At 41.2% G+C, this 25,827-nt stretch overlaps 1 protein-coding gene across 1 annotated transcript; it reads right to left on the reverse strand.

The window, feature by feature from the left end:
* Positions 1 to 1,946: 1,946 nt before the first annotated feature.
* LOC144059536 (protocadherin gamma-A9) lies at positions 1,947 to 20,546 on the reverse strand. Its single transcript, XM_077578691.1, has 4 exons — positions 18,141 to 20,546; positions 14,142 to 16,184; positions 5,128 to 5,164; positions 1,947 to 3,988 (listed from the first exon to the last, which is right to left on the reverse strand). The coding sequence occupies exons 1-3, from the start codon at positions 20,544 to 20,546 to the stop codon at positions 5,153 to 5,155; spliced, it is 4,461 nt and encodes a 1,486-aa protein (XP_077434817.1). The 3' UTR covers positions 1,947 to 3,988; positions 5,128 to 5,152.
* Between the last annotated feature and the right edge of the window lie 5,281 nt (positions 20,547 to 25,827).

Below are 25,827 nucleotides of genomic sequence, written 5' to 3' on the forward strand. Positions count from 1 at the left end.
GCAAGAGCATGACAAATGATTGGCAATTCAATTCATAAATCATACCTGCCACTGATAGGTTGTTTTCCTCAGGTGCAGTGGCTTTGAGCCACAATATGATGCCAGAGATGGCTGTTTTTGTTTTGTTTTTCACAGATCATATCATGTAATTTTTGTCAAATCATAATGACAGTTTTAGCAACTCTGGCTTTTTATATATATATATATATATATATACTGCATATACTGTATATACAGTACAGGCCCAAAAAATGGGCACACCTTCTCATTCAATACATGCTTTATTTTCATGACTATGTACATTGTAGATTCTCACTGAAGGCATCAAAACAATGACGACAACTATCAAACAAATTTGGAGTTATGTACTTAAAAAAAAGGTGAAAATAATAAAATAAATACATAAATAAATTTCCACCCTTTTCTCTGATTACTTTTTTGCACATTCTTGGCATTCTCTCGATGAGCTTCAAAAGGTAGTCAACTGAAAGAGTTTTCCAACAGTCTTTAAGGAGTTCCCAGATGTAAGAATGCCAATATTATGCAAAAAAGTAACCAGACCAAAAGATGGCTATTTTGAAAAATATATAATATTAAACTGGTTTTAAGTTATTTCACCTTTTAATTTTTGTTCAGTACATAACTCCAGATCAGTTCATACATAGTTGTGATGCCTTCAATGAGAATCTACAAATAACCAGCCATGAGAATAAAGCAAATGCATTGAATAAGAAAGTGTGTCCTAACTTTTGGCCCATACTGTATGAATATAATAATTCCAGATATCCCCCTTTCAATAATTCAGATTAGCCTTGAAATTCCGGGACCAGAAAAGGCATAGAGTACTACTGTACATGATTATTATTTCCGTGTGCTCCATCCAGTCCCTCCCATCATCGTCCTGATGCAGAGTGGACAACAGCGACCTCTTCTGGCTGTTTTCCGCATATGCAGCATTTGTTACATTCTCTAAAAACAATGCTGCCACAATAATTGTTAAATTGGCCGTACAGTATTGTATCATTGTAGATCAATCAAAATCATATACTTTATATAATATATAATAAATGCAAAAACAAACAAAAAATTAAATCGTCGCACCCTCTCCATGATTGCGCCATACTTCTGGATGTAGGCCAAATCAAGGTGCGCATGCTCAAGCGCTGCCGCATATTGAAGCTTGAAACCCCTCCCCTCCCTCCCTTCCTTCACACTGCACCAATACGACCACACAATATCATTGCAACTGATTTCCATTAACACTCAAGAGAAAGGATGCTGGGTCGTCTGTACGCGCGTGGGTGCGTGCGCGTGCGTGAGCATTGTGTGTACTGTGTATGCTGGAATATTAGATGACGGGCTACGTCAGAGCACCAGGCACAACGCCCTTCAGGGAGCAGACAGCTGGTAGCCATGGCAACGTAGCTCCTTTCCGCAGGTCGCTGCTGACGAAGGAAATGGGGGAGGGAAGCAGTGAATGCTGCAACCAAAGCAAATCATCATGTTCACTGATTCCCTTGAATGTGGACTGTGTTTTCATATCAATTCTTACATACTGACTTGTATATCTCTCATTAGTAATTTTAGATGAAACAATGGTCTGTATAGCATCCCATCTAAGGGAGAATGTCAATACAGTAATTTGACATTGATAGAGTGTGTATGTGTCAGTAGGTCACTGGACCAGAGTACCGTATAGGTTAATTTAATTAGAATTATGCAATGTAATTGATTTACATGGTAACATAATAACAGAGCCTAAATGTGTCAGTGAGCTCATCTCCCTGGAGACCAGGCAGGAGGCACACTGCAGACTGTATTGCACCTTTGGTCCAATTAGCTGCATGGCCAGGCTTAACAATGAAGTGATGTAAGCATTAACTGACAAAAATGTGTCTGTTGATCATCTGCATCATGCTATAAGCACAAAGAATTTAAAATAGAGCGACATAGCAAACGCTTTATTAGTTCCCATTTTGTATTTATTCAATCTGTCATACAATAAGATCACATTACACACACGATTATGTTTCACTGTTACCACTGTACAATGCACTTATTTTATGTATTTGCCTGTAAAACATCACAACTTTAAACATGTATGATGTGCTAAAGTGTTTGCACAGTATTGATTTCATATTGACTGTATATACTGTAAAGTTGATGTGATTGGCACTAAAAAGATGACGATGACAGCATTATTGAAGCCACATTAAGGTCCATCAGCTCAAATGTGTTTCATCTCATTATATTGTTTTCTGAGTGTTTATTAATGGCTGCTTCGGCTAAAGTCTTTCGCATAATTGTTTGTACTTTTCAATATAGACATTTATCTTCAGTAAAGAAATGGGGGAAAGGCCTTTTAAAAACCTAAATGTACACATTTGACCAAGAAATGCCTCACAAGCATTACAAAGCATGACTATACTGTAAGTGTAGTTGTGGTACCTTAAGTTCTCAGTTGTCAATAACACCTTAGCACAGCTTTCATTGGGTGACAAATACATGATTGCTGTACTGTAAACATTTTATATTGTACCACACACATTGTTAAACAACTTTAGAACACTGTTGATATTAAGGGACATAAACAAAAAAGGTAGACAATATGATATACATTGTGTGATATCTACAATACAAGGAGAATCTTACGGCCCTTAGTTGAGGAATTCATGTTCAAGCACATTTGTGTTTATTGTAGAAGAAGGAAAACGCATGACACTGTACACAATTATCCTTTTCCTCTTCTATACTCTTTGCCGCACTTCTAGCTGATACGGACAAGGAGCTGAACACTACCTAAAATTATGAAGGTGATTCCATGCAACAAAAAAAAAAACGAGTGATAGCAGGTAAACACTGACAAAAAAACTCACTTTTCTGTGTTTGTTAACCTAACAACTCAATTTGTTAACATGACATTGTTTTGTAGTAAAGGTTAGGCACCACATTACAGTTACCATTGGAATGTACAGGAGTTGAATGTACTTTTTTTCTATAGTTGACCAGCATTTCAAAGCAGCTTGGACTTGGGGCATGTTTTTGGAATGTTTTTTTTTCTTTCTTAATGGCCAATATTTTAAAGTGGAAGTCAACCTTAAACATTTCTTGACAATAATATGTGACATGTGACTCATATTCCATTAATGCAATATTAACCAAAATACCATACTGAGACTAGCGGGGCTGCGTAGAACATATTGTCCAAAAAAAATATTGGGGGGTTGACTTCCCCTTTAAGTTATCAAAATCAATCAGCTAGTGCATTGTTTCTTGTACAGAATATCACTAAATTCTCATTAAGTCACATGAATCATTCAGCACACTCATTCATAACTGTGGTGGGCATTGCTTTAGTCATTTACAAAACCTAAAAACACTATTTGTATATAAAAAAAAAAAATCTAATTGCATTCCTACAAACCGCCTGTTGTTGCTTTTTTTTAACATCTATTATACTGTGCCGTTTCCACTGCCATTAATGCAGAAAATGAGAACAAAGTGGATCAAAATGTAAAATACTATACACATAATGGGTGGTCCTTTTTAAAGAGGCAATATAGTCTCATGCAGGCAATTCCACTCACATTGTCCCCTTGTTTTGGCTTCTTGGACTATTCACACCCAGTCTGTTTCTTGGCAAATAACATCTCTTGTGACATTTTTGGAATGAAGTGTGGTTGAAGCCATGCGGTCATACCGTGCACACTGAAGAGTTTATCAAAAAGGCTTATATTGGCTTTTCATGTGCTTATAGAATACATATAGAGGGGATCGTAAGAAGCGGTGGGGGTTATTCCTCATGTACACCGCAGCATTAAGTTGTATGTCAAATAGATGAGGAACCAGGCTGAGCATGACGGGTGTGAGAATGATGTCAATTCTGGGTTATCTCTTCTCCTCTGGAGCTCTCCCGTCACAATTGGTCCGATATGCGGCTGGGGGGTTCTGGCCTTCACGTGGATCGAGTGCTGCTGGTTGTGAATGCCTGTCAATGAGAGAATATATTTCAAAACCGGGACATATATGTGACTGGTCAAAGTGACATGCATTCTGAGACAGTAAGATAGAAAGGGTTTGACAGATCCTTAAATGTACACACAATTATTGAACACACCATAATTGGGAAAGATGAGGCGTGTGGTTGCTAGGTAACTGGGCTCATTTTGAAAATTCCCTACACAAAAAATAGGTCACACATAAAAAGTGTCAAAATGTCTGAAACAGTCAAGGTCCAATTACAGACATTTAATAATAGGAAATATTAGTTCGGAATCATTTGTAATTGAAGCTATGGAGAGAAAAAAAATACACTAACATTATTTTGTAACAATTTTGAATTTTAAAGCATAGTAAAGTAAACATGTACGTTGAAAAAATATAAATGCAACACTGTTATGTACACCAAAGGCCTATTTCTCTCAAATAAAAAATATAAATCATAGACTCAAAACTAATATACTGAAAAATCTGTCCAAATCTGTTAGTGAGCACTTCTCTATAGCAGAGTGATGCGGATTAGACAGCAAGATTATTATACAGGTGTGCAAAATAATAAGCCACTCTAAAATGTGCAGTTTGACTGTATTTTGTGAGGCCATTTGCCTGATGCGGTGCAACACATTTATTGCACTTGTGCCTTATGCTACCCACAATAAAAGGTGACTCAGAAATACATGAGCAGCAAAGTCTTGCATTTATAGTTGTGTTCAATATAGTTGAATAAGTACAAGTCAACAGGTGCATTTAAAGACTGGCTGCAGTTGACCAAATTGTGTCAATCTTGACAACAAATTGTCAGGCAAGCCACCACTGCATGTGGTTATTGTGGCCAAGATTAGAATTGTTTTACAAAACACTTTCTGATTGAATATAAAGATGGAAACCCAATTGTTGTTGCTAGTATTATTTTTTCCTAGCATGCATTTGGTTTGCTCAATGGATGTGATTCATGTGATTAACTGCAGGCAAAAAGTGGACATGAAGAGATGAACAATATGACTTTGGGGTGTAAGAGAAAACAGAAATTTGAAACACCAACTGAGAAGAGTGCCAACAAAAAATGGAAACAAAAAAAACAATTATTAAGGAGTGAATCCGTTGAGAGAGAGTGAGACTCCTGCATACCTCCAAGCTGCTGAGTGGACCTCCCTCATTTAGGGTACTTAAGAGCGTGGGAAGAAAAAGAAAGGGTGAGGTCAGGTTATTACAGGGCTCATAAAAACTATTCTTTAATGTATCCTGTGATGAGTGCTTTGATGCAGACGATATGAAGAAAGTTGCCAGAATATGCAGCTGCGGCCCTGAACGTTAGATACACATGTAAAATTAAAAACAAAAAGACATGTTAAAATGTCAAATCATTGTTTCTAGTAGCGCTTATACTTACCTGGATAGAAATAGATAAAAGGTAGTCATACATGAGAAAAAGTCGCCAAAGCCGTATGAATGAATTTGCTTCAGTGTAGTTTAGTTTTGGTCCAATTTTGTTTAGTTTGGAAGGTGCTGCTTTGTAAAACTCAGAAAATACATTATTTATAAAATTTAGCATCATTCTTATACATTGATCTGATACCTGGATCCATAAACAACATGTCCACACTAGTAATAATAGCTTGGATTAATGACCCTCATAGTTCAAACATCAACAGCAGCAAATAAAATTACATTTCAAGGATGTTGTCCAGGGAATTTCATGTATTTTTTTTTGTTATGGCATATTACAAAAAAATGAGATAAGCAAGCACATACTTAATCCACTCACACAGAGAAACTAAAAAAATATTCCAAAGAATTATAAATAGTTTGCATGGACCAACACAACATACTATAAGTGGAAATATATAATATGTTTGCAAATAGTCCACAAATGAGGCACCACAAAAAGTAAAACATGAAAAATATGTATTTAATTATTCTCCTAGTGTCCAGCCAGCAAATTGACATAGTTAAAATAATTTAATTAAATTGGTACATTTTGCATAATTGAGAGAATTCTGCACTGTGACCCAACTCTGGATATACTCTTCACTCAGCAGCACATTTTTACCTGCAAGGTGGAGGGAGCGGAGTCGCTAGTCTCCGACATGCCTGTGCTCCTGGGAAGGCTGGACACGAAGTACCTGGAGCCCTTTGGCATGGGCTGCCTGACCACCAGCTTTCCTTTCCTGGTCTCTGCCAGAAACATGCTATACCAGTAGGCATCGTTGGACACCAGAGTGGAATCTGCAATGGTGGAGTTCCTTTCGCTGATCACACTGTTCCTGCAGGGAGGAGCCGCTTTGCTGGGCTTGACCTTCTGACACTTGAGCACGATAGTGACCAAGATGGTGATGAGCAAGAGGAAGGACACCGAACCCAGACCGATGACCAAATAAAGGTTGAGGTCCGAGAAGATGTCGTATTCCAGAGGCACCTCCGTCATGTCCGAGTAGGCCTTCACGGCCGTTTCCACCGTGGACAGCTTGATGGTGACTGTAGCAGACAGAGCGGGCGCCCCGTTGTCCTTGGCAACCACAACCAGCCTCTGGTGGCGCGAGTCTTTGTAACTGAACATCCTCATGGTGCGGATCTCTCCGTTGTACTGGTCCAGACTGAACAAGGAGGCGTCGGTCACTTGCAGGAACTGGTAGGTGACGCGAGAGTTGTGCACGGAATCCACGTCCAAAGCGATGACCTTGGCCACCAGAGAGCCTTTATCTGTGGATCTGGGGATCTTCTCCTCTACCACGGAGCCGTGCGCTCGCCACGGAGAGACGATAACTGGGGCGTTGTCGTTCTGATCCACGATGATGATGTGGACGGTCACGTTGCTGCTGAGCGGAGGAGAACCCGAGTCTCGGGCCTCGATGTGGAACAGAAATTCCTTCTCCATCTCATAATCAAATGTTTTGAGTGCGTAAAGGTTCCCGTTCTCTGGATTGATGGAGAACAGCATGGACATGGAGGTGTTGGTGATCTCCTTCTCTAGGATGAAGTAAACTAGGTACTGGTTCTCGTGGAGGTCAGGGTCAAATGCGCTGAGAGAACTGAGCAAGGCGCCTGGAGCGTTATTCTCCATCACACGTATGGTATAAAAGGACTGAGGGAAGTGTGGGACGTTGTCGTTCACATCCAGCAGTTCTAAAGTCATAGTTTCATTGTCATATAAAGGAGGGGAGCCTCTGTCCGTGACAGTGAAGGTGATGTCATATTCTCCAACTTTCTCACGGTCTAATGGCTCTGAAATTACTAACTTGTAATAGTTATCAGAGGACTCCTTCAGTTTAAAAGGCATATTATGTGGAATGTGAAGATCCACCATGCCATTGTCACCTGAGTCCTTGTCACTCACACTGACAACTGCTATGACTGTGTCAACAGGTATGTTTTCTTTAATTGGACTTTGAAACGACTTGATAGAAATTTCTGGGTGGTTGTCATTCATATCTGTCACCTGTATAGTTACTTTACACTGACCTGATAAGGAGTTTAACCCCTTATCACTAGCGATGACTTCCATTTCATACATTTTCAAATCCTCATAATTAATCATCTCATTCACTCTAATTTCACCATTTTTTTGATTTAAACTAAACACATTCTGTGTTTTTTCTGATGTGTATAAACTATAAGAATAAAACACATCAGAATTAGAGCCTTCATCTAAATCAGTGGCATTTAATTGAATCACCAGACTGCCAATAGGGGAGTTCTCCATCACTTCCACTAAGTATTTGTCTTTGTCAAAGGATGGGGCGTTGTCATTGACATCCAGGACGCGAACAATGATGCTGGCCGTGCCCGTGCGCGTGGGAACGCCACCGTCCACGGCAGTGAGGATGAGATGATGAACAGCCTGCTGCTCTCTGTCCAGCACCTTTGTTAGAATCAAATCTGCAAATTTGGAGCCATCCCTCCCCGTTTGAATTTCGATGTTAAAATGTTGGCTGGAACTCAGGTGGTAGTTGTGCACCGAATTGTCTCCAACATCCGGGTCCACTGCATTATTCAGCGAGAATCTCTCTCCAACCGGGCTCGACTCGGATATGTCCAAATGCATGGTACCTCGCCGAAAATGAGGAGCGTTGTCATTAATATCCGTGATTTCCACTTCAATGTTAAACATACGTATGGGATTTTCAATTGTTGCGTCCAATTTCAGAGAGCAATACGTCATTGTTTTGGACAGTAATTCCCTATCAATTCTCTCCAAAATAAATAGCTCTCCCGTGTCTTTGTTGATATCCAGGTATTTTTTATTTGCCACCACATCGATGCGCATTTTCCTCCTGTTCAGCGTCCTCACGTCTAAGCCTAAATCAGACGCCAAATTAGCAACCACTGAACCTTCCTCCATCTCTTCAGGAATGGAGTAGTGGGTGACAGACGACACCTTGCCCACCAATGTGCAGAAAAAGAGAAACATGACAAGTGGGCGCGACTCGCCGAACTTACAGAAGACGTGCGTCATGTTGAGGATAAATCCTTTAAACGCGCCGAAAGGTGGAAGAGTTGCTGTCCTATTTAACGAATAAGCACAACGAGGACGTTAATACAACCCTCTTTTTTCGCCTTTTGTCCAATGTGACGTCACTTCTGGAACGTCTGTCTCGTCCTCCTCCAATGAGAATTCGCGAGACTGATGACCTCATCAAGTGTGAGATTTTGTGGACAGCAGCGACAAAATTCGTTTCTTAAGAGTCCTTACAACATTTCAAAAACAACAGATATTCCGACGTTTAATTATAAAAGCCCACTGAGACTTTGATTACTATAGTTCACAACGAAACAGGAACAAATGTTTTCAGACCCACGCCGTTATATCTTCCGTTCATTTAATGAATAAACTTCAGCAAAGTGAGTTTTTCATTCAATCAAAATGAAATAAGGTAATGATAACATTTCCAATCGTTTTAAAATCCATGTTTGTTAGTATGCAATTATCACACTTTATAGTAAACTTTAAAGTATACTTGATCATTTTTTGTGTTTGGGTAGTATTTAAAAAAAAAAAAAAAACTAATCTGAGATGTGTCCTATAATAGTGCAGGTTATTAAAATATATATATTTTAAAGTAATACTTCTTCAGAACAAACTCATCCTCTTTGGTTTTTAATCTACAGCAAACTTTGAGGTATGAGTGGGCTTATAGGTACAAAACTAAGGGACATTCACACAAATTTTCATTATAGCCTACTATTGAGTTTGCTTATCTGTGTATCTCTCATTCATCCATTTATTTGTAAAGCCAACACTCCAGGATAAGGTCATTTAAGTTTCATTCCCACTTGTGTGCTAATACTTCCCCTATTAGCCTTTATAGCTGAGATGCAAACTAACTTGAATATACTGTCCCATACTTATATCATCATCATCTAACATAATCTAACATCAGATGTGTCAAATGAAAAGTGTTCCGGTGTACTACCTCAAACGTGTTTAAAATAGTCTTCATTCAAATGGAAGGCTTCAAAGTACAATCAAAAGAGCAAAATATTTTTTTGTAAGCCAACTAGTAACAAGCAGAAAAGTACATATCATTAAACAATTTGTGCATTTGGTACTTTTATGTAAATGTCATATCATGTAACGGCAGCAAAAGCATTTTGAATTATTTGTCATTTTAAAAAGAATTCCCCAAAAAGTACAAATAAATAAAACTCCATTGGGTGAGTGACAAAGTGAGCTGGGTGCCAAATCCAAACCACACACATTCCACTTTGTTTTCTGAGACTTAGTTTGTAGTTTGTTTTGTTTTGCAACAATGCAACAAAAAAAAGGCAACAACACCATTATTGACAGTATGTAAAAGTCTCATTATTTTGTCTTTTGTTCATGTTTTAAAACTTTTGAGCACTACTAACCGTGCGTAAAACAATTGCTGTTTATACTGCAGAACAGTGATTACCAAACAAGTTGCCGCTGAAAACTAAACCACTTAATTTGTATCAAAAATATTATCTATTTGTTCTTAATATCTTTGTTAATTTACGTTAGCGTACAGCGACAGTCGGAAAAATTAAAGGCTCCTCCACTAAATGGAGAAGGTACAAAACTAGTGTAGCCACCTGTTGACCTTCATTAAACAAAATGTGTCATGGCTTTGTGTAAGTATATCAGCTTTGAGTTGCCCAAACTTCCCACACACTGAAGATCACTGTTAGCTTAGATTTCATTATTTACATAATTTACACATTTTTCTATTTAATGTCATTAATCAATGCATACAAATTTAGCTCCTTTCCATAACAGTTACAGTATATTATATTAATTTAAGAGAGAACATTGACCGAAAAACAGAATATCTCAGGGTTATGTCATTTACTGTAAATTTGATTTTAATTGATAGGTGCTGCATTTGGTTTTAGATTAAATGGCATCAAGGTTATAATTAAAATAATAGCAAATCATAGCAAAGATGGTGCTGTTTTGGTCACAAAAGTGCACTTGACGTATACTGGTAATTACTGAGGCTATCAGAACATTGCAGATGTTTGACAAATGTGTCATTATACCTGCAGAGTGGAAGGAGCGGAGTCGCTAGTCTCCGACATGCCTGTGCTCCTAGGAAGGCTGGACACGAAGTACCTGGAGCCCTTTGGCATGGGCTGCCTGACCACCAGCTTTCCTTTCCTGGTCTCTGCCAGAAACATGCTGTACCAGTAGGCATCGTTGGACACCAGAGTGGAATCTGCGATGGTGGAGTTCCTTTCGCTGATCACACTGTTCCTGCAGGGAGGAGCCGCTTTGCTGGGCTTGACCTTCTGACACTTGAGCACGATGGTGACCAAGATGGTGATGAGCAACAGGAAGGACACCGAGCCCAGACCAATGACCAAATACAGGTTGAGGTCTGAGAAGATGTCGTATTCCAGAGGCACCTCTGTCATGTCCGAGTAGGCCTTCACTGCCGTTTCCACCGTGGACAGCTTGATAGTGACTGTAGCAGACAGAGTGGGCGCCCCATTGTCCTTGGCAACCACAACCAGCCTCTGGTGGCGCGAGTCTTTGTAACTGAACATCCTCATGGTGCGGATCTCTCCGTTGTACTGGTCCAGACTGAACAAGGAGGCGTCGGTCACCTGCAGGAACTGGTAGGTGACGCGAGAGTTGTGCACGGAATCCACGTCCAAAGCGATCACCTTGGCCACCAGAGAGCCTTTATCTGTGGATCTGGGGATCTTCTCCTCTACCACGGAGCCGTGCGCTCGCCACGGAGAGACGATAACTGGGGCGTTGTCGTTCTGATCCACGATGATGATGTGGACGGTCACGTTGCTGCTGAGCGGAGGAGAACCCGAGTCTCGGGCCTCGATGTGGAACAGAAAATCCTTCTCCATCTCATAGTCAAACGTTTTCAGTGCGTAAAGGTTCCCGTTCTCTGGATTGATGGAGAACAGCATGGACATGGAGGTGTTGGCGATCTCCTTCTCCAGGATGAAGTAAACTAGGTACTGGTTCTCGTGGAGGTCAGGGTCAAATGCGCTGAGAGAACTGAGCAAGGCGCCTGGAGCGTTATTCTCCATCACACGTATGGTATAAAAGGACTGAGGGAAGTGTGGGACGTTGTCGTTCACATCCAGAAGTTCTAAAGTCATAGTTTCATTGTCATATAAAGGAGGGGAGCCTCTGTCCGTGACAGTGAAGGTGATGTCATATTCTCCAACTTTCTCACGGTCTAATGGCTCTGAAATGACTAACTTGTAATAGTTATCAGCGGACTCTTTCAGTTTAAAAGGCATATTATGTGGAATGTGAAGATCCACCATGCCATTGTCACCTGAGTCCTTGTCACTCACACTGACAACTGCTATGACTGTGTCAACAGGTATGTTTTCTTTAATTGGACTTTGAAACGACTTGATAGAAATTTCTGGGTGGTTGTCATTCATATCTGTCACCTGTATAGTTACTTTACACTGACCTGATAAGGAGTTTATCCCCTTATCACTAGCAATGACTTCCATTTCATAAAATTTCAAATCCTCATAATTAATCATCTCCGTCACTCTGATTTCACCATTTTCTTGATTTAAACTAAACACATTCTGTGTTTTTTCTGATGTGTATAAACTATAAGAATAAAACACATCAGAATTAGAGCCTTCATCTAAATCAGTGGCATTTAATTGAATCACCAGACTGCCAATAGGGGAGTTCTCCATCACTTCCACTAAGTATTTGTCTTTGTCAAAGGATGGGGCGTTGTCATTGACATCCAGGACTCGAACAATGATGCTGGCCGTGCCCGTGCGCGTGGGAACGCCACCGTCCAAGGCAGTGAGGATGAGATGATGAACAGCCTGCTGCTCTCTGTTTAGCACCTTTGTTAGAATTAAATCTGCAAATTTGGTACCGTCTCTCCCTGTCTGAATTTCGATGTTAAAATATTGGCTGGAGCTCAGGTGGTAATTTTGCACAGAATTGACTCCAACATCCGGGTCCACTGCATTATTCAGGGAAAATCTCTCACCAACCGGGCTCGACTCCGATATGTCTAAATGCATGGTGCCTCGTCGAAAATGAGGAGCGTTGTCATTAATATCCGTGATTTCCACTTCGATGTTAAACATCCTAATTGGATTCTCAATTGCTGCGTCTAATTTAAGGAAACAAGACGTGGCCGTTTTTAAAGGGCACAGTAACTCCCTGTCTATTCTCTCCAGAACAAAAAGCTCTCCTGTGTCCTTGTTGATGTCAAGGTATTTTTTATTTGCGACAACATCGATGCGCATCTTCCTCTTGGTCAGCGTCCTTGCGTCTAAACCCAAATCCGATGCCAGATTAGCAACTACAGAGCCTTCCTCCATTTCTTCGGGTACAGAATAATGAGTGACGGTCCACACGGTGTTCATCGTGGCACAAAGAAAAAGGAAAACGCCTACATACCTTTCCCACGAGAGCAAAGAGGACGCATGAGCCATATTTGATAGGGGAACAAAAATCCTTCGTTTAAAAAAATTAAATGCGACGTTAATAGGCTACACATCCGTCTCTTCTGAGTCAGAGAAAAATCTTTTTTCATAAATCGGATTCGTCTTCCGTTAACTGCAGAGAATAATACGCCCCCCTTACCGTGCACCAATAGAATACGTTTTCAGAAATGACTTCAGCACTGAGAAAGTTTTTGTTGGAGAACAGCGACCTGAATCACCCTTTGTGAACATTTGCATTTATATTTTTTAAAAAGTTCAAAACGTTAGTTTTACTGTATTTGTGCGAAACATTTCTTTCTTTTCTTTTTTACGAAAAAGTTGCGCTTAATTAAAGTCATTTGTATTTGATCTCTCACCGTGACACGCAAGGCGCCTCAGTTTGGGCATGTGGTTCTACATGTTTTTAATGATCTTATTATTAAATCCAATAATACGGCATTTTATCCGTTCAAATTATCAATAGGCTACTTCTCGTTTTTTGTATTTTCAGTTTCGTGTTGAATAACCTATAGGCCTATCTGCGGCTGCTTGATGCGTATTAAATTTGTTTGACAAAATAATAAAGTGAAAGTCTACTTTTCCGCGAGATTGGATTTCTTTAGGACCTAGGGGAAATATGTTTCAGTATCATGGGCCGCCCGCCGCATGGAGCGTGAGTCCATGCATGGTTAACCATCTGCATATGTCTGACAGCAAAAGAACATTCACAGTGGTCATCAAGACGTCAATGTAGATAAATAAAACTTACGGGTGATCATTCTATTCCACAAAATGGATCAAAACACATTATGACATATTTCATCTCCCTTACGCATTGTGCAATTGGTTTTCTTTTTTCTTTTTTTGATCAATTATTTGGGAGAGCGGGATCTGCAAAGAAGACATTTTCAATATATGCCTTTGTCAAGATTACTCTTGATTTAATTCCCAAGTGTAAACTTTAAGTTACAGCTTCCATAATATTTGTTGATCCTGAATACGTAAATTGTGGATAGTCTATAACTGCTTGGATGCCCTAATTCCTGTACTGTTTATATAGTTATTGGTCATATTGATTTATTATAATTATTATTGATTATAAACGTCATGGGGGTGGGGGGGGGGGTTATGCAGTAGCGCCCAAGCATTATGAATTTAGAAAATATATAATATAAATAGGGGGTCAGTCATAGTTTATGATATAGGCTAAGACAAGTTATTTTTTAATTTGCTCATCTTCATACCTGCAAGGTGGAAGGAGCAGAGTCGCTAGTCTCCGACATGCCTGTGCTCCTAGGAAGGCTGGACACGAAGTACCTGGAGCCCTTTGGCATGGGCTGCCTGACCACCAGCTTTCCTTTCCTGGTCTCTGCCAGAAACATGCTGTACCAGTAGGCATCGTTGGACACCAGAGTGGAATCTGCGATGGTGGAGTTCCTCTCGCTGATCACACTGTTCCTGCAGGGAGGAGCCGCTTTGCTGGGCTTAACCTTCTGACACTTGAGCACGATGGTGACCAAGATGGTGATGAGCAAGAGGAAGGACACCGAGCCCAGACCGATGACCAAATAAAGGTTGAGGTCCGAGAAGATGTCGTATTCCAGAGGCACCTCCGTCATGTCCGAGTAGGCCTTCACGGCCGTTTCCACCGTGGACAGCTTGATGGTGACTGTAGCAGACAGAGCGGGCGCCCCGTTGTCCTTGGCAACCACAACCAGCCTCTGGTGGCGCGAGTCTTTGTAACTGAACATCCTCATGGTGCGGATCTCTCCGTTGTACTGGTCCAGACTGAACAAGGAGGCGTCGGTCACCTGCAGGAACTGGTAGGTGACGCGAGAGTTGTGCACGGAATCCACGTCCAAAGCGATGACCTTGGCCACCAGAGAGCCTTTATCTGTGGATCTGGGAATCTTCTCCTCTACCACGGAGCCATGCGCTCGCCACGGAGAGACGATAACTGGGGCGTTGTCGTTCTGATCCACGATGATGATGTGGACGGTCACGTTGCTGCTGAGCGGAGGAGAACCCGAGTCTCGGGCCTCGATGTGGAACAGAAATTCCTTCTCCATCTCATAGTCAAACGTTTTCAGTGCGTAAAGGTTCCCGTTCTCTGGATTGATGGAGAACAGCATGGACATGGAGGTGTTGGCGATCTCTTTCTCCAGGATGAAGTAAACTAGGTACTGGTTCTCGTGGAGGTCAGGGTCAAATGCGCTCAGGGAACTGATCAAGGCGCCTGGAGCGTTATTCTCCATCACACGTATGGTATAAAAGGACTGAGGGAAGTGTGGGACGTTGTCGTTCACATCCAGCAGCTGCAACGTCATTGTTTCATTGTCACTTAAAGGAGGGGAGCCTCTGTCCGTGACAGTGAAGGTGATCTCATATTCTGGAACCTTCTCACGGTCTAATGGCTCTGAAATGACTAACTTGTAAAAGTTATCAGAGGACTCCCTCAGTTTAAAAGGCATATTATGTTGAATATGAAGATCCACCATGCCATTGTCACCCGAGTCCTTGTCACTCACACTGACAACTGCTATCACTGTGTCAACTTCAATATTTTCACTGACTGGACTATGAAATGATTTAATTGATATTTCTGGGTGGTTGTCATTCATGTCCTCAACATTAATTTTTATTGTACATTGTCCTGATAAATAATTGACTCCTTTGTCTGCTGCTATAACTTCCATATCATAAATCCTAAAATCTTCATAATTCAACATTCCTTTAACAGTAATCTCACCAGTAGAAGGATTCAAATGAAAAGTTTCTTGCGTTTTCTCTGGCGTATATAAACTATATGAATATGTTAAATCAGAATTGGAGCCCTCATCTAAGTCAGTAGCATTTAAATCAATAACAAGGCTTCCAATTGGGGAATTTTCCATTATTTTAACATTGTAAATAGACTTATCAAACAGAGGGGCGTTGTCATTGTTGTCTAAAACATGAACAATAATACTCGCTGTGCCAGAACGTGGAGGTGTACCGCCATCTACTGCCGTTAATCTCAAATTGTGCACAGCCTGCTGCTCTCGGTCTAAACCTTTATTCAATATCAAATCTGCGAGTTTTGTCCCCTCCCTCCCCGTCTGAACCTCAATGATAAAATGCTCACTTTCACTCAGATGATATGTTTTTACTGTATTACTGCCAACATCCGGATCGACTGCATTGCTGAGTGAGAATCTCTCCCCTTTTGGCGTTGATTCGGATATGTCCAAATGAATGGCGTCCCTCCTAAATTGAGGAGCGTTGTCGTTCATGTCCAATATTTCGACCTCAATGTTGAAAATTCGTAATGGATTCTCCAGGATCACTTCAAGTCTTAGATAACAAGAGCCTAGAGATTTAGTTGGGCAAATATGTTCTCTGTCAATCTTCTCAACAATATACAGCTCCCCTGTGTCTTTGTTCACGTCCAAATATTTTTTGTTTGAAATAATATCCAGGCGCATCTTCCTCTGATTCAGTGTTTTGACATCCAATCCCAGATCGGTAGCAAGGTTGGCAACAACGGATCCTTCCTTCATTTCTTCAGGTATGGAATAATGAGTAACGGATGTGGATATTTGATTAACAAAAGAGAGAACAACAATAACGAACAGCACGTACCTTTGCAGGGCAGGCTGCGTAACTACAACGAAACCCATTGTCATGCGCGTTCACTGCACCTCAGTATACGTCCAAAAAAATAATCCAACACACGTTTTTGCAAATGTATTCCAGATAATACTAGGCAGAATAACCGCACCGACCAAGGCTCATTTCAGCTCTGCCAAGTCGTCCAGTTTATTAAGAACCGCCCTATGACGAGTTTCACTGATGATGACGTCATTGGCTCTCGTTAAAATATTTTAAAACAGCGCCACCATACTATTGTTTTTAATATATCTGATCACGATTCACGCTGAACTATTGTGCATGTTTTTTTTCTGTATAAATATAAAAAACTAATGACCTATTTGTATTTGTTCAACATTATTGTTGTTTATTATTTTATGTTAAATTGTTTCCTCTTTTATGTTCCACTTTGATTTATGTGCATCACTTCATTTCAGCTGTGACCGCCTTTAAAGTGCTCCATAAACAAAACTTGTTTGAGCTGAGACTTGAGTAATATAAAAAAAGATATAAATATTTGCCGCTAGGGGAAGCTGTGATACTACACATTCCTATAGCGTGATGTGCCCTTGAATAAGGGACTATATTCGCTTCAGGCCTGCGAATACGGTTTGGGGTATCACCCAAACTATGTTCTTTGTTCGCATATACAGTCCTGTATTTTAATATGGAAGTCAATAATCAAGTGTGAACACTTTTTGGAAAATGCACACACACACACACACACAAACAAAAAAACAATCTTGACTTGCCATTTTAAGCCAGCATGTTAAAGCCCCACAACAAAACAAAGTAAACATTCTACTGACCAAACGTGCTTGAACAAATTCTAGGTTTGTTTACCTATGTCATCATTTACTAGAAGCAATAGCTAAAGATGAAGTCACATCATTGACATGTCTCACAAATAAACCTGCTGCTACGTGTCTGAAGTACAATCACAACACATCAACTTTCATACTTTGTATTTGAAGTGCAATTATATTAAGCTACTCTATATAACTGTATGCATGTTATAGTGTTACAACCAGAGCTGATCGTTGGCAGGCTTGCGCAGCCTCAATCCCCCACTTTCCACCACAACCCTCACTTGAAGCACATTTCTGTAGTGACTTATGCACGCTATTGATGTGTTGCTGTGCATCATGCAACAGATAAAGTGAAAATACTTTCATTTCAAACATTGAAAAATTCAAATGTCATTTACTCTAAAATTGATACATTATTAAAACTAACACAACAAATTACATAACTGTTTTAGTTTAAAAAATTTATTTTATGCAATGGAAAAACTGCATATAATCAAAACGTTAAGAGGATTTTTGTATTTTTTATATAACTAAGTGCATTTGAGAAGATTACATCTTAATTGCAAACTTTTGTTGCATTGTAACTATTAGCCAGTGTAATTTCAGAAGTAAATACTGCTCAGATGAAACAGAGACTCCACAAGATGTAGGTATTTAGAGTAAAATAATAAATAAATTACAAAAACAAAGAATGAACTAAACCGTTTAACTGTCCCATTAATAAGCTGGCATGGTGAAACTCTAAATATATATAATTTTAAGGAAGTATTCCACTGATTAAATGTATACGCAATTCACTCATACCTGCAGAGTGGAAGGAGCGGAGTCGCTAGTCTCCGACATGCCTGTGCTCCTGGGCAGGCTGGACACGATGTACCTGGAGCCCTTTGGCATGGGCTGCCTGACCACCAGCTTTCCTTTCCTGGTCTCTGCCAGAAACATGCTGTACCAGTAGGCATCGTTGGACACCAGAGTGGAATCTGCGATGGTGGAGTTCCTCTCGCTGATCACACTGTTCCTGCAGGGAGGGACCACGTTGCTGGGCTTGACCTTCTGACACTTGAGCACGATGGTGACCAAGATGGTGATGAGCAGCAGGAAGGACACCGAGCCCAGACCGATGACCAAATACAGGTTGAGGTCCGAGAAGATGTCGTATTCCAGAGGCACCTCCGTCATGTCCGAGTAGGCCTTCACGGCCGTTTCCACCGTGGACAGCTTGATGGTGACTGTAGCAGACAGAGCGGGCGCCCCGTTGTCCTTGGCAACCACAACCAGCCTCTGGTGGCGCGAGTCTTTGTAACTGAACATCCTCATGGTGCGGATCTCTCCGTTGTACTGGTCCAGACTAAACAAAGAGGCGTCGGTCACTTGCAGGAACTGGTAGGTGACGCGAGAGTTGTGCACGGAATCCACGTCCAAGGCGATCACCTTGGCCACCAGAGAGCCTTTATCTGTGGATCTGGGGATCTTCTCCTCTACCACGGAGCCGTGCGCTCGCCACGGAGAGACGATAACTGGGGCGTTGTCGTTCTGATCCACGATGATGATGTGGACAGTCACGTTGCTGCTGAGCGGAGGAGAACCCGAGTCTCGGGCCTCGATGTGGAACAGAAATTCCTTCTCCATTTCATAATCAAACGTTTTCAGTGCGTAAAGGTTCCCGTTCTCTGGATTGATGGAGAACAGCATGGACATGGAGGTGTTGGCGATCTCCTTCTCCAGGATGAAGTAAACTAGGTACTGGTTCTCGTGGAGGTCAGGGTCAAATGCGCTCAGGGAACTGAGTAAGGCGCTTGGAGCGTTATTCTCCATCACACGTATGGTATAAAAGGACTGAGGGAAGTGTGGGACGTTGTCGTTCACATCCAGCAGTTGCAACGTCATAGTTTCATTGTCACTTAAAGGAGGGGAGCCTCTGTCCGTGACAGTGAAGGTGATCTCATATTCTGGATCCTTCTCACGGTCTAATGGCTCCGAAACGACTAACTTGTAAAAGTTATCGGAGGATTCCCTCAGTTTAAAAGGGATATTATGTGGAATGTGAAGATCCACCATGCCATTGTCACCCGAGTCCTTATCACTCACACTGACAACTGCTATCACTGTGTCAACATCAATATTCTCACTTACTGGACTAAGGAACGATTTAATAGATATTTCTGGATGGTTGTCATTCATGTCCTCAATTAGAATTTTTATTGTACATTGTCCTGATAAACTATTGACTCCTTTGTCGGCTGCTATAACTTCCATATCATAAATCCTAAAATCTTCATAATTCAACATTCCTTTAACAGTAATCTCACCAGAAGTAGGATTCAAATGAAAAGTGTCTTGTGCTTTCTCTGGTGTATATAAACTATATGAATATGTTAAATCCGAATTTGAGCCCTCATCTAAATCAGTAGCATTTAAATCAATAACAAGGCTCCCAATAGGAGAATTTTCTAATATTTTAACATTGTATGTTGATTTACCAAACAAAGGTGCATTGTCGTTTGTGTCTAAAACATGAACAATAATACTGACAGTGCCGGAACGTGGAGGTTTACCGCCATCTACTGCCGTTAGTATTAAATTGTGCATTGCCTGCTCCTCTCGGTCTAATGTCTTTTTTAATATCAAATCTGCGAATTTGGATCCATCTCTGCCCGTCTGAACCTCAATATTAAAATGCTCACTTTCACTCAAATGATATGTGTTCACTGAATTGCTCCCTACATCCGGATCGACTGCGTTGCTTAAAGAGAATCTCTCCCCTGCTGAGGTGGACTCGGACAAATCCAAATGAATGGCGTCTCGTCTGAACTGCGGGGCGTTGTCATTCATGTCCAGTATTTCTATCTCAATGTTAAAAATCCGCAGTGGGTTTTCCAGCGTAACCTCCAGTTTGAGATAGCAGGATGATGACGATTTAGTGTTACAAATATGCTCCCTGTCAATTTTCTCCAGAATAAACAATTCACCAGTCTCTTTGTTCACATCCAGATATTTTTTGTTAGCGATGATGTCGACACGCATTTTTCTTCTAATCAGACTTGCAACGTCCAAGCTGAGATCGTTTGCAAGGTTGGCAACAACGGATCCTTCCTTAAGCTCCTCGGGGATGGAATAATGAGTCACGGAAGCCAAAATGTGAGCAGTGTACAGCAACACAATGAGGTGCACGTACCTTTTGTCTGGCCTCATTGTCTCGTAGAAGTCCATCACTTCCGATTCACACGCTACTAAAGGTGACTAAATAGGTTTGCTGTCACTCTTCAAGCTGTTACTCCAAATACAGCAACAATTGCTTTAATCCGACACGGGACAAAATAAACGCGTGGCCCTTTCGCGTGTAGATTTCAGCACCACGGAGCTGTCCCTGTCCTCCCCTTCGCACTTTGGGATGGAACAATCGCCCTCTGTCTTTGTATTTAAAAATGGATGGCTCCTAACAACAAGGCTGGACAGCGCCACCCTCTGTCTTTATAGACCATGTACTGTGTAACACGGTTGTAATCATTACTGTAATGTGTTCCATTAATTAAACAGGTTACGTTTTCATCAGATGATGATGATGATAATGATAATTATTAGGGATGTTCAATACCACTTTTTTTTCCAGACGGATACCACCACAAATTGCCTATACTCAACTCTTGAGTAGTCAACTATTACTATACCCCCCCCCCCCCCCCAAAAAAAAAAAAAACTGTGACAGATCATTTTTAAAAAGGAACTATTCTGTATCACAATGTAGCCCTATAATTTTTCCTTAAAATTGCATGAAATTAATGGCAAGTTTATATTCTTGTAATTTGTAATATCTAGTTCTGTTATGTCTCATCGCTTATGTTGAGTTCAAGTTTTTAGTCCTCTCTTTTTTGTTGTTGTGCTGGCTTTATTTTGAAGTTATTGTTCCCTTATGTGTCAGTAGCTTTACTTCCTGTCCTTGTTTCCTCGTTAGCCTGATTGTCTCCACCTGTGACCACCCCCCTGTGTAGAAATAGTCTGAGTTTAGCCCTCTCTGTTGTCAGTTTGTCTTGTTTCTTGCCACGTCCTGAGCGAGACTGTCATCGTAACTGTGACATTGTTTCGTGTCCTGTATCTGTGCTTTTTGTTAATGTTGCTAAAGTCAGTTTTTGCCTCCAGCCTTTTGCTGTGAATTTATGTTGCTACTTTGTCTTAGTCTTTTTCCAGTTTTGCTGTGATCCTGAGTTGTTACTTTTCTTGCAATGTTTTTGAGTCCAGGCTCGCTGTGAATTTTTGTTGATACTTTGAAAACACTATTGACTCTTGAATGAATCAGTAGTTTTGTGACTTGTGAATCGAGCTTTTGGGTCCTGTGTTGCGTCCATGTCAAGTTCCTGACCATAAAATGTCCACAAGTGGGCTGCTGCAAGTACCGCTACCTTGAAATAAGGCCACGGTGATGATTCATTTATTATTGTTACTGTTATTGTTGTATTATATTTTCATCATCATATTTGTTATTATTACTATTGATTTATTTCCCTTTCAAACATATTACAACAGATTTCAATGATCACATCCATTGCAACAACAACATCTGAAAGAAGGGTTTGCAGTTTACTGTACCACTATCAGGGGAGCTGGAGCTTATATCCCAGTTGACATGCAGCTGACTACACCCTGGAATAGTCAGTAGTGAAACTATAGAGCACATACTCGTGTACAGTAGCGAGAGACAACCATTCACACTCACAGCCATCACTGATGGGTAACATGAACCCATGCCTGTACGGAAGTCAGGAGAATCTCCCACTGTGCAGTGAACTACTACTAGTAGTACTAGTAGGTCTAGTGTTGTGGTTACTAGTGGTAGTGTTATATTTCTTCATTTGAAAGAAGTAGAAATTCCGTATATGGATTTAAAAAACATATATACTGTATATATTGTTTTTCTACCCATTAAATATTGTTGATAAATTTAAGCAGCATGTAAAAAGATGGAAATTATTTTACCTGCAGAGTGGAGGGAGCTGAGTCGCTGGTCTCCGACACGCCTGTGCTCCTGGGAAGGCTGGACACGAAGTACCTGGAGCCCTTTGGCATGGGCTGCCTGACCACCAGCTTTCCTTTCCTGGTCTCTGCTAGAAACATGCTGTACCAGTAGGCATCGTTGGACACCAGAGTGGAATCCGCGATGGTGGAGTTCCTCTCGCTGATCACACTGTTCCTGCAGGTAGGAGCCGCGTTGCTGGGCTTGACCTTCTGACACTTGAGCACGATGGTGACCAAGATGGTGATGAGCAGCAGGAAGGACACCGAGCCCAGACCGATGACCAAATACAGGTTGAGGTCCGAGAAGATGTCGTATTCCAGAGGCACCTCCGTCATGTCCGAGTAGGCCTTCACGGCCGTTTCCACCGTGGACAGCTTGATGGTGACTGTAGCCGACAGAGCGGGCGCCCCGTTGTCCTTGGCAACCACAACCAGCCTCTGGTGGCGCGAGTCTTTGTAACTGAACATCCTCATGGTGCGGATCTCTCCGTTGTACTGGTCCAGACTGAACAAGGAGGCGTCGGTCACCTGAAGGAACTGGTAGGTGACGCGAGAGTTGTGCACGGAATCCACGTCCAAAGCGATCACCTTGGCCACCAGAGAGCCTTTATCTGTGGATCTGGGGATCTTCTCCTCTACCACGGAGCCATGCGCTCGCCACGGAGAGACGATAACTGGGGCGTTGTCGTTCTGATCCACGATGATGATGTGGACGGTCACGTTGCTGCTGAGCGGAGGAGAACCCGAGTCTCGGGCCTCGATGTGGAACAGAAATTCCTTCTCCATTTCATAATCAAACGTTTTCAGTGCGTAAAGATTCCCGTTCTCTGGATTGATGGAGAACAGCATGGACATGGAGGTGTTGGCGATCTCCTTCTCCAGGATGAAGTAAACTAGGTACTGGTTCTCGTGGAGGTCAGGGTCAAATGCGCTGAGAGAACTGAGCAAGGCGCCTGGAGCGTTATTCTCCATCACACGTATGGTATAAAAGGACTGAGGGAAGTGTGGGACGTTGTCGTTCACATCCAGCAGCTGTACAGTAATTGTTTCATTATCAGATAATGGTGGCCTTCCTGAATCTCTTGCAACGAGTGTGATGTCATAATCAGGCACCGATTCACGATCTAAAGGTTGGGACACAATGAGCTTGTAATGCATTGGTCTGTCTGATGACTTGTTTAAAACAAAGGGGATTGAGTCATGAATAAATAAATTCACTTTGCCGTTATCACCGGTGTCTCTATCACTGATGGTCACCAGGGCGATGACAGTTCCGACAAGCACGTCCTCGTTGAGTGTGTTTTTCACAGATTGCAGGGTGATTTCGGGGTAATTGTCATTCATGTCTGTCACGTGGACGACCACTTTACACTGGCCCAGGAGCGGGTACATGCCGTTGTCCCTCGCCTCAATGTGCATCTCATAAAATTTCATGTCTTCATAGTCGATGGTCCCTTTCACTGTTATCTCGCCGGTGTTGGGGTTCATCAAAAACACATCTTGAGTTTTTTCTGACGTGTAAAGCGTGAATGAGTACACGAGATCTGAATTTGGCCCGTCGTCGAGATCTGTAGCGTTTAGCTTTATCACTGTCGTTCCGATTGGGGAATTTTCTGTCATGTTCACTGTATAAATCTGCTTGTCAAATCGAGGCGGGTTGTCGTTGGTATCCTGCACTCTCACAATAATATTAGCTGTGCCGGAGCGCACTGGATTACCACCGTCTACTGCTGTTAATATTAAATTATGGACTGCAATCTCCTCCCGGTCCAAAGACCGGGTCAAAACTAAATCTACATATTGTGATCCATCAGTACCAGTCTGGATTTCGATGGTAAAATGTTGAGTGGGGCTGAGTCTGTAGGTTTTAATTGTATTAACACCCACATCAGGATCTACTGCATTGGGGAGGGAGAATCTCTCCCCCGGTGTTGCAGATTCAGACACATCCAATTCGACTTTATCTCGTCTAAAATGTGGCGCGTTGTCATTTATATCAGTTATTTCAAGCTCAATATTAAATATGCGTAATGGACTTTCTATAATAACATCAAGCTTGAGAAGGCAAGAGACTGTTTTCGAGGGGCAAAGATATTCTCTGTCCATTGTCTCCACGATGAGGAGCTCCCCCGTCTTCTTATTGAAATCCAGATATTTTTTGTGGTGAAAAATATCAAGCTTTACCTCTCTTTGTAATAAGCTTCCAGGCTCCAGTCCCAGATCAGCCGCAAGGTTGGCCACCACAGAGCCCCTCTCCATCTCCTCGGGGATGGAGTAACGAGTCACAGACAAAGCAGCCGGCCATGCTGCAAACAATACAAAGATCCCCGTCCAAAAATCCATCCTTTGTCCCATGTAACACATGACTGGCGTCTGTGGGGTGGAGCAAATCACCGTCTATATTTCAAAATAAATAAAAAAAATACTCAAGGCATATCTCAGAGCAGCGCAACCGTTTCAATTAAGAAACATCAGATACAAAAGAAAGCCGTCTCCACCCTCCACCCTTTACAACGGGTGTGGCGAGATTTAGAAATATGTGGATCAGATGACTTATGCTGCAAATTAGAGGGTAACGGCGACACCATGTGGCCAAAAAGATATACTGTAGCCTTACAAATGACTGCATAGATGGACAGTTCTACATTCCCAATCAATTTCACAGTTGTAAATCTATTTACTGCCAAAATTAAACATATCTGCTACTCATTGGACCAAAACAAATGTCTCCTCTGGGGATCAATAAAAGATTACAGTATATTGAATGGGTTATTGGTGCCTTTTCTGCCACATGAAAAGACTTCATAAAATAAATCATAACGACATTTTTGTAAATTGATATTCCTAATAATGTCTGCATTTATTTCCTCAGTAAAATGTATTTTTTTATTTGTTTGTTCGTTTATTTATTGGGGATGTTAAAAATTAAACATATACAACTATTACTTTTTTTTCTTGTTTTTCAAAGGACAAGAGCTTTGATGCTTTTTTATTCAAAACGCTTAAAGTGTGTCATATTGTTACATGTTGGTTTTGTTAGCAACTATTAATGATTATCCAATTTGTCAGCTTCTGCTGGCATCTTCCAACAACTTTATTTTAATTGTAATCAGTGTAATTGAGGTGACAATCCACTGTGGGTTAGTACTCATGTTACAGATTGAGGAAAGATGCTTAAAAAAATTAAACAACCTTGAAAAACCTAAGGCCACATATTGAAAGTCAAATTTTATAACTGATAATGTTGGAAGCAATGTTATAAATTGTGACCACTTTGAAAATCTAACCAATTTACCCAACTTTGAAAGTCCCTACTTTAAACTTGTAAATCAGGGTTTCAAAGTAGGCTCACAGTGATTGTAACATTATTAGTTACTACCTCAGGTTGCAAAGTGAGGTTAGGGTTCTGAAGTAGGGTCTCAAACTGTGTAAGGTTGGAGATTCAAAGTAGGGTTAGGGTTTCAAAGCATTGTTAAGCTTT

This window comes from Vanacampus margaritifer, chromosome 10 (assembly GCF_051991255.1).
Source record: "Vanacampus margaritifer isolate UIUO_Vmar chromosome 10, RoL_Vmar_1.0, whole genome shotgun sequence".
Lineage (NCBI taxonomy): Eukaryota > Metazoa > Chordata > Actinopteri > Syngnathiformes > Syngnathidae > Vanacampus > Vanacampus margaritifer.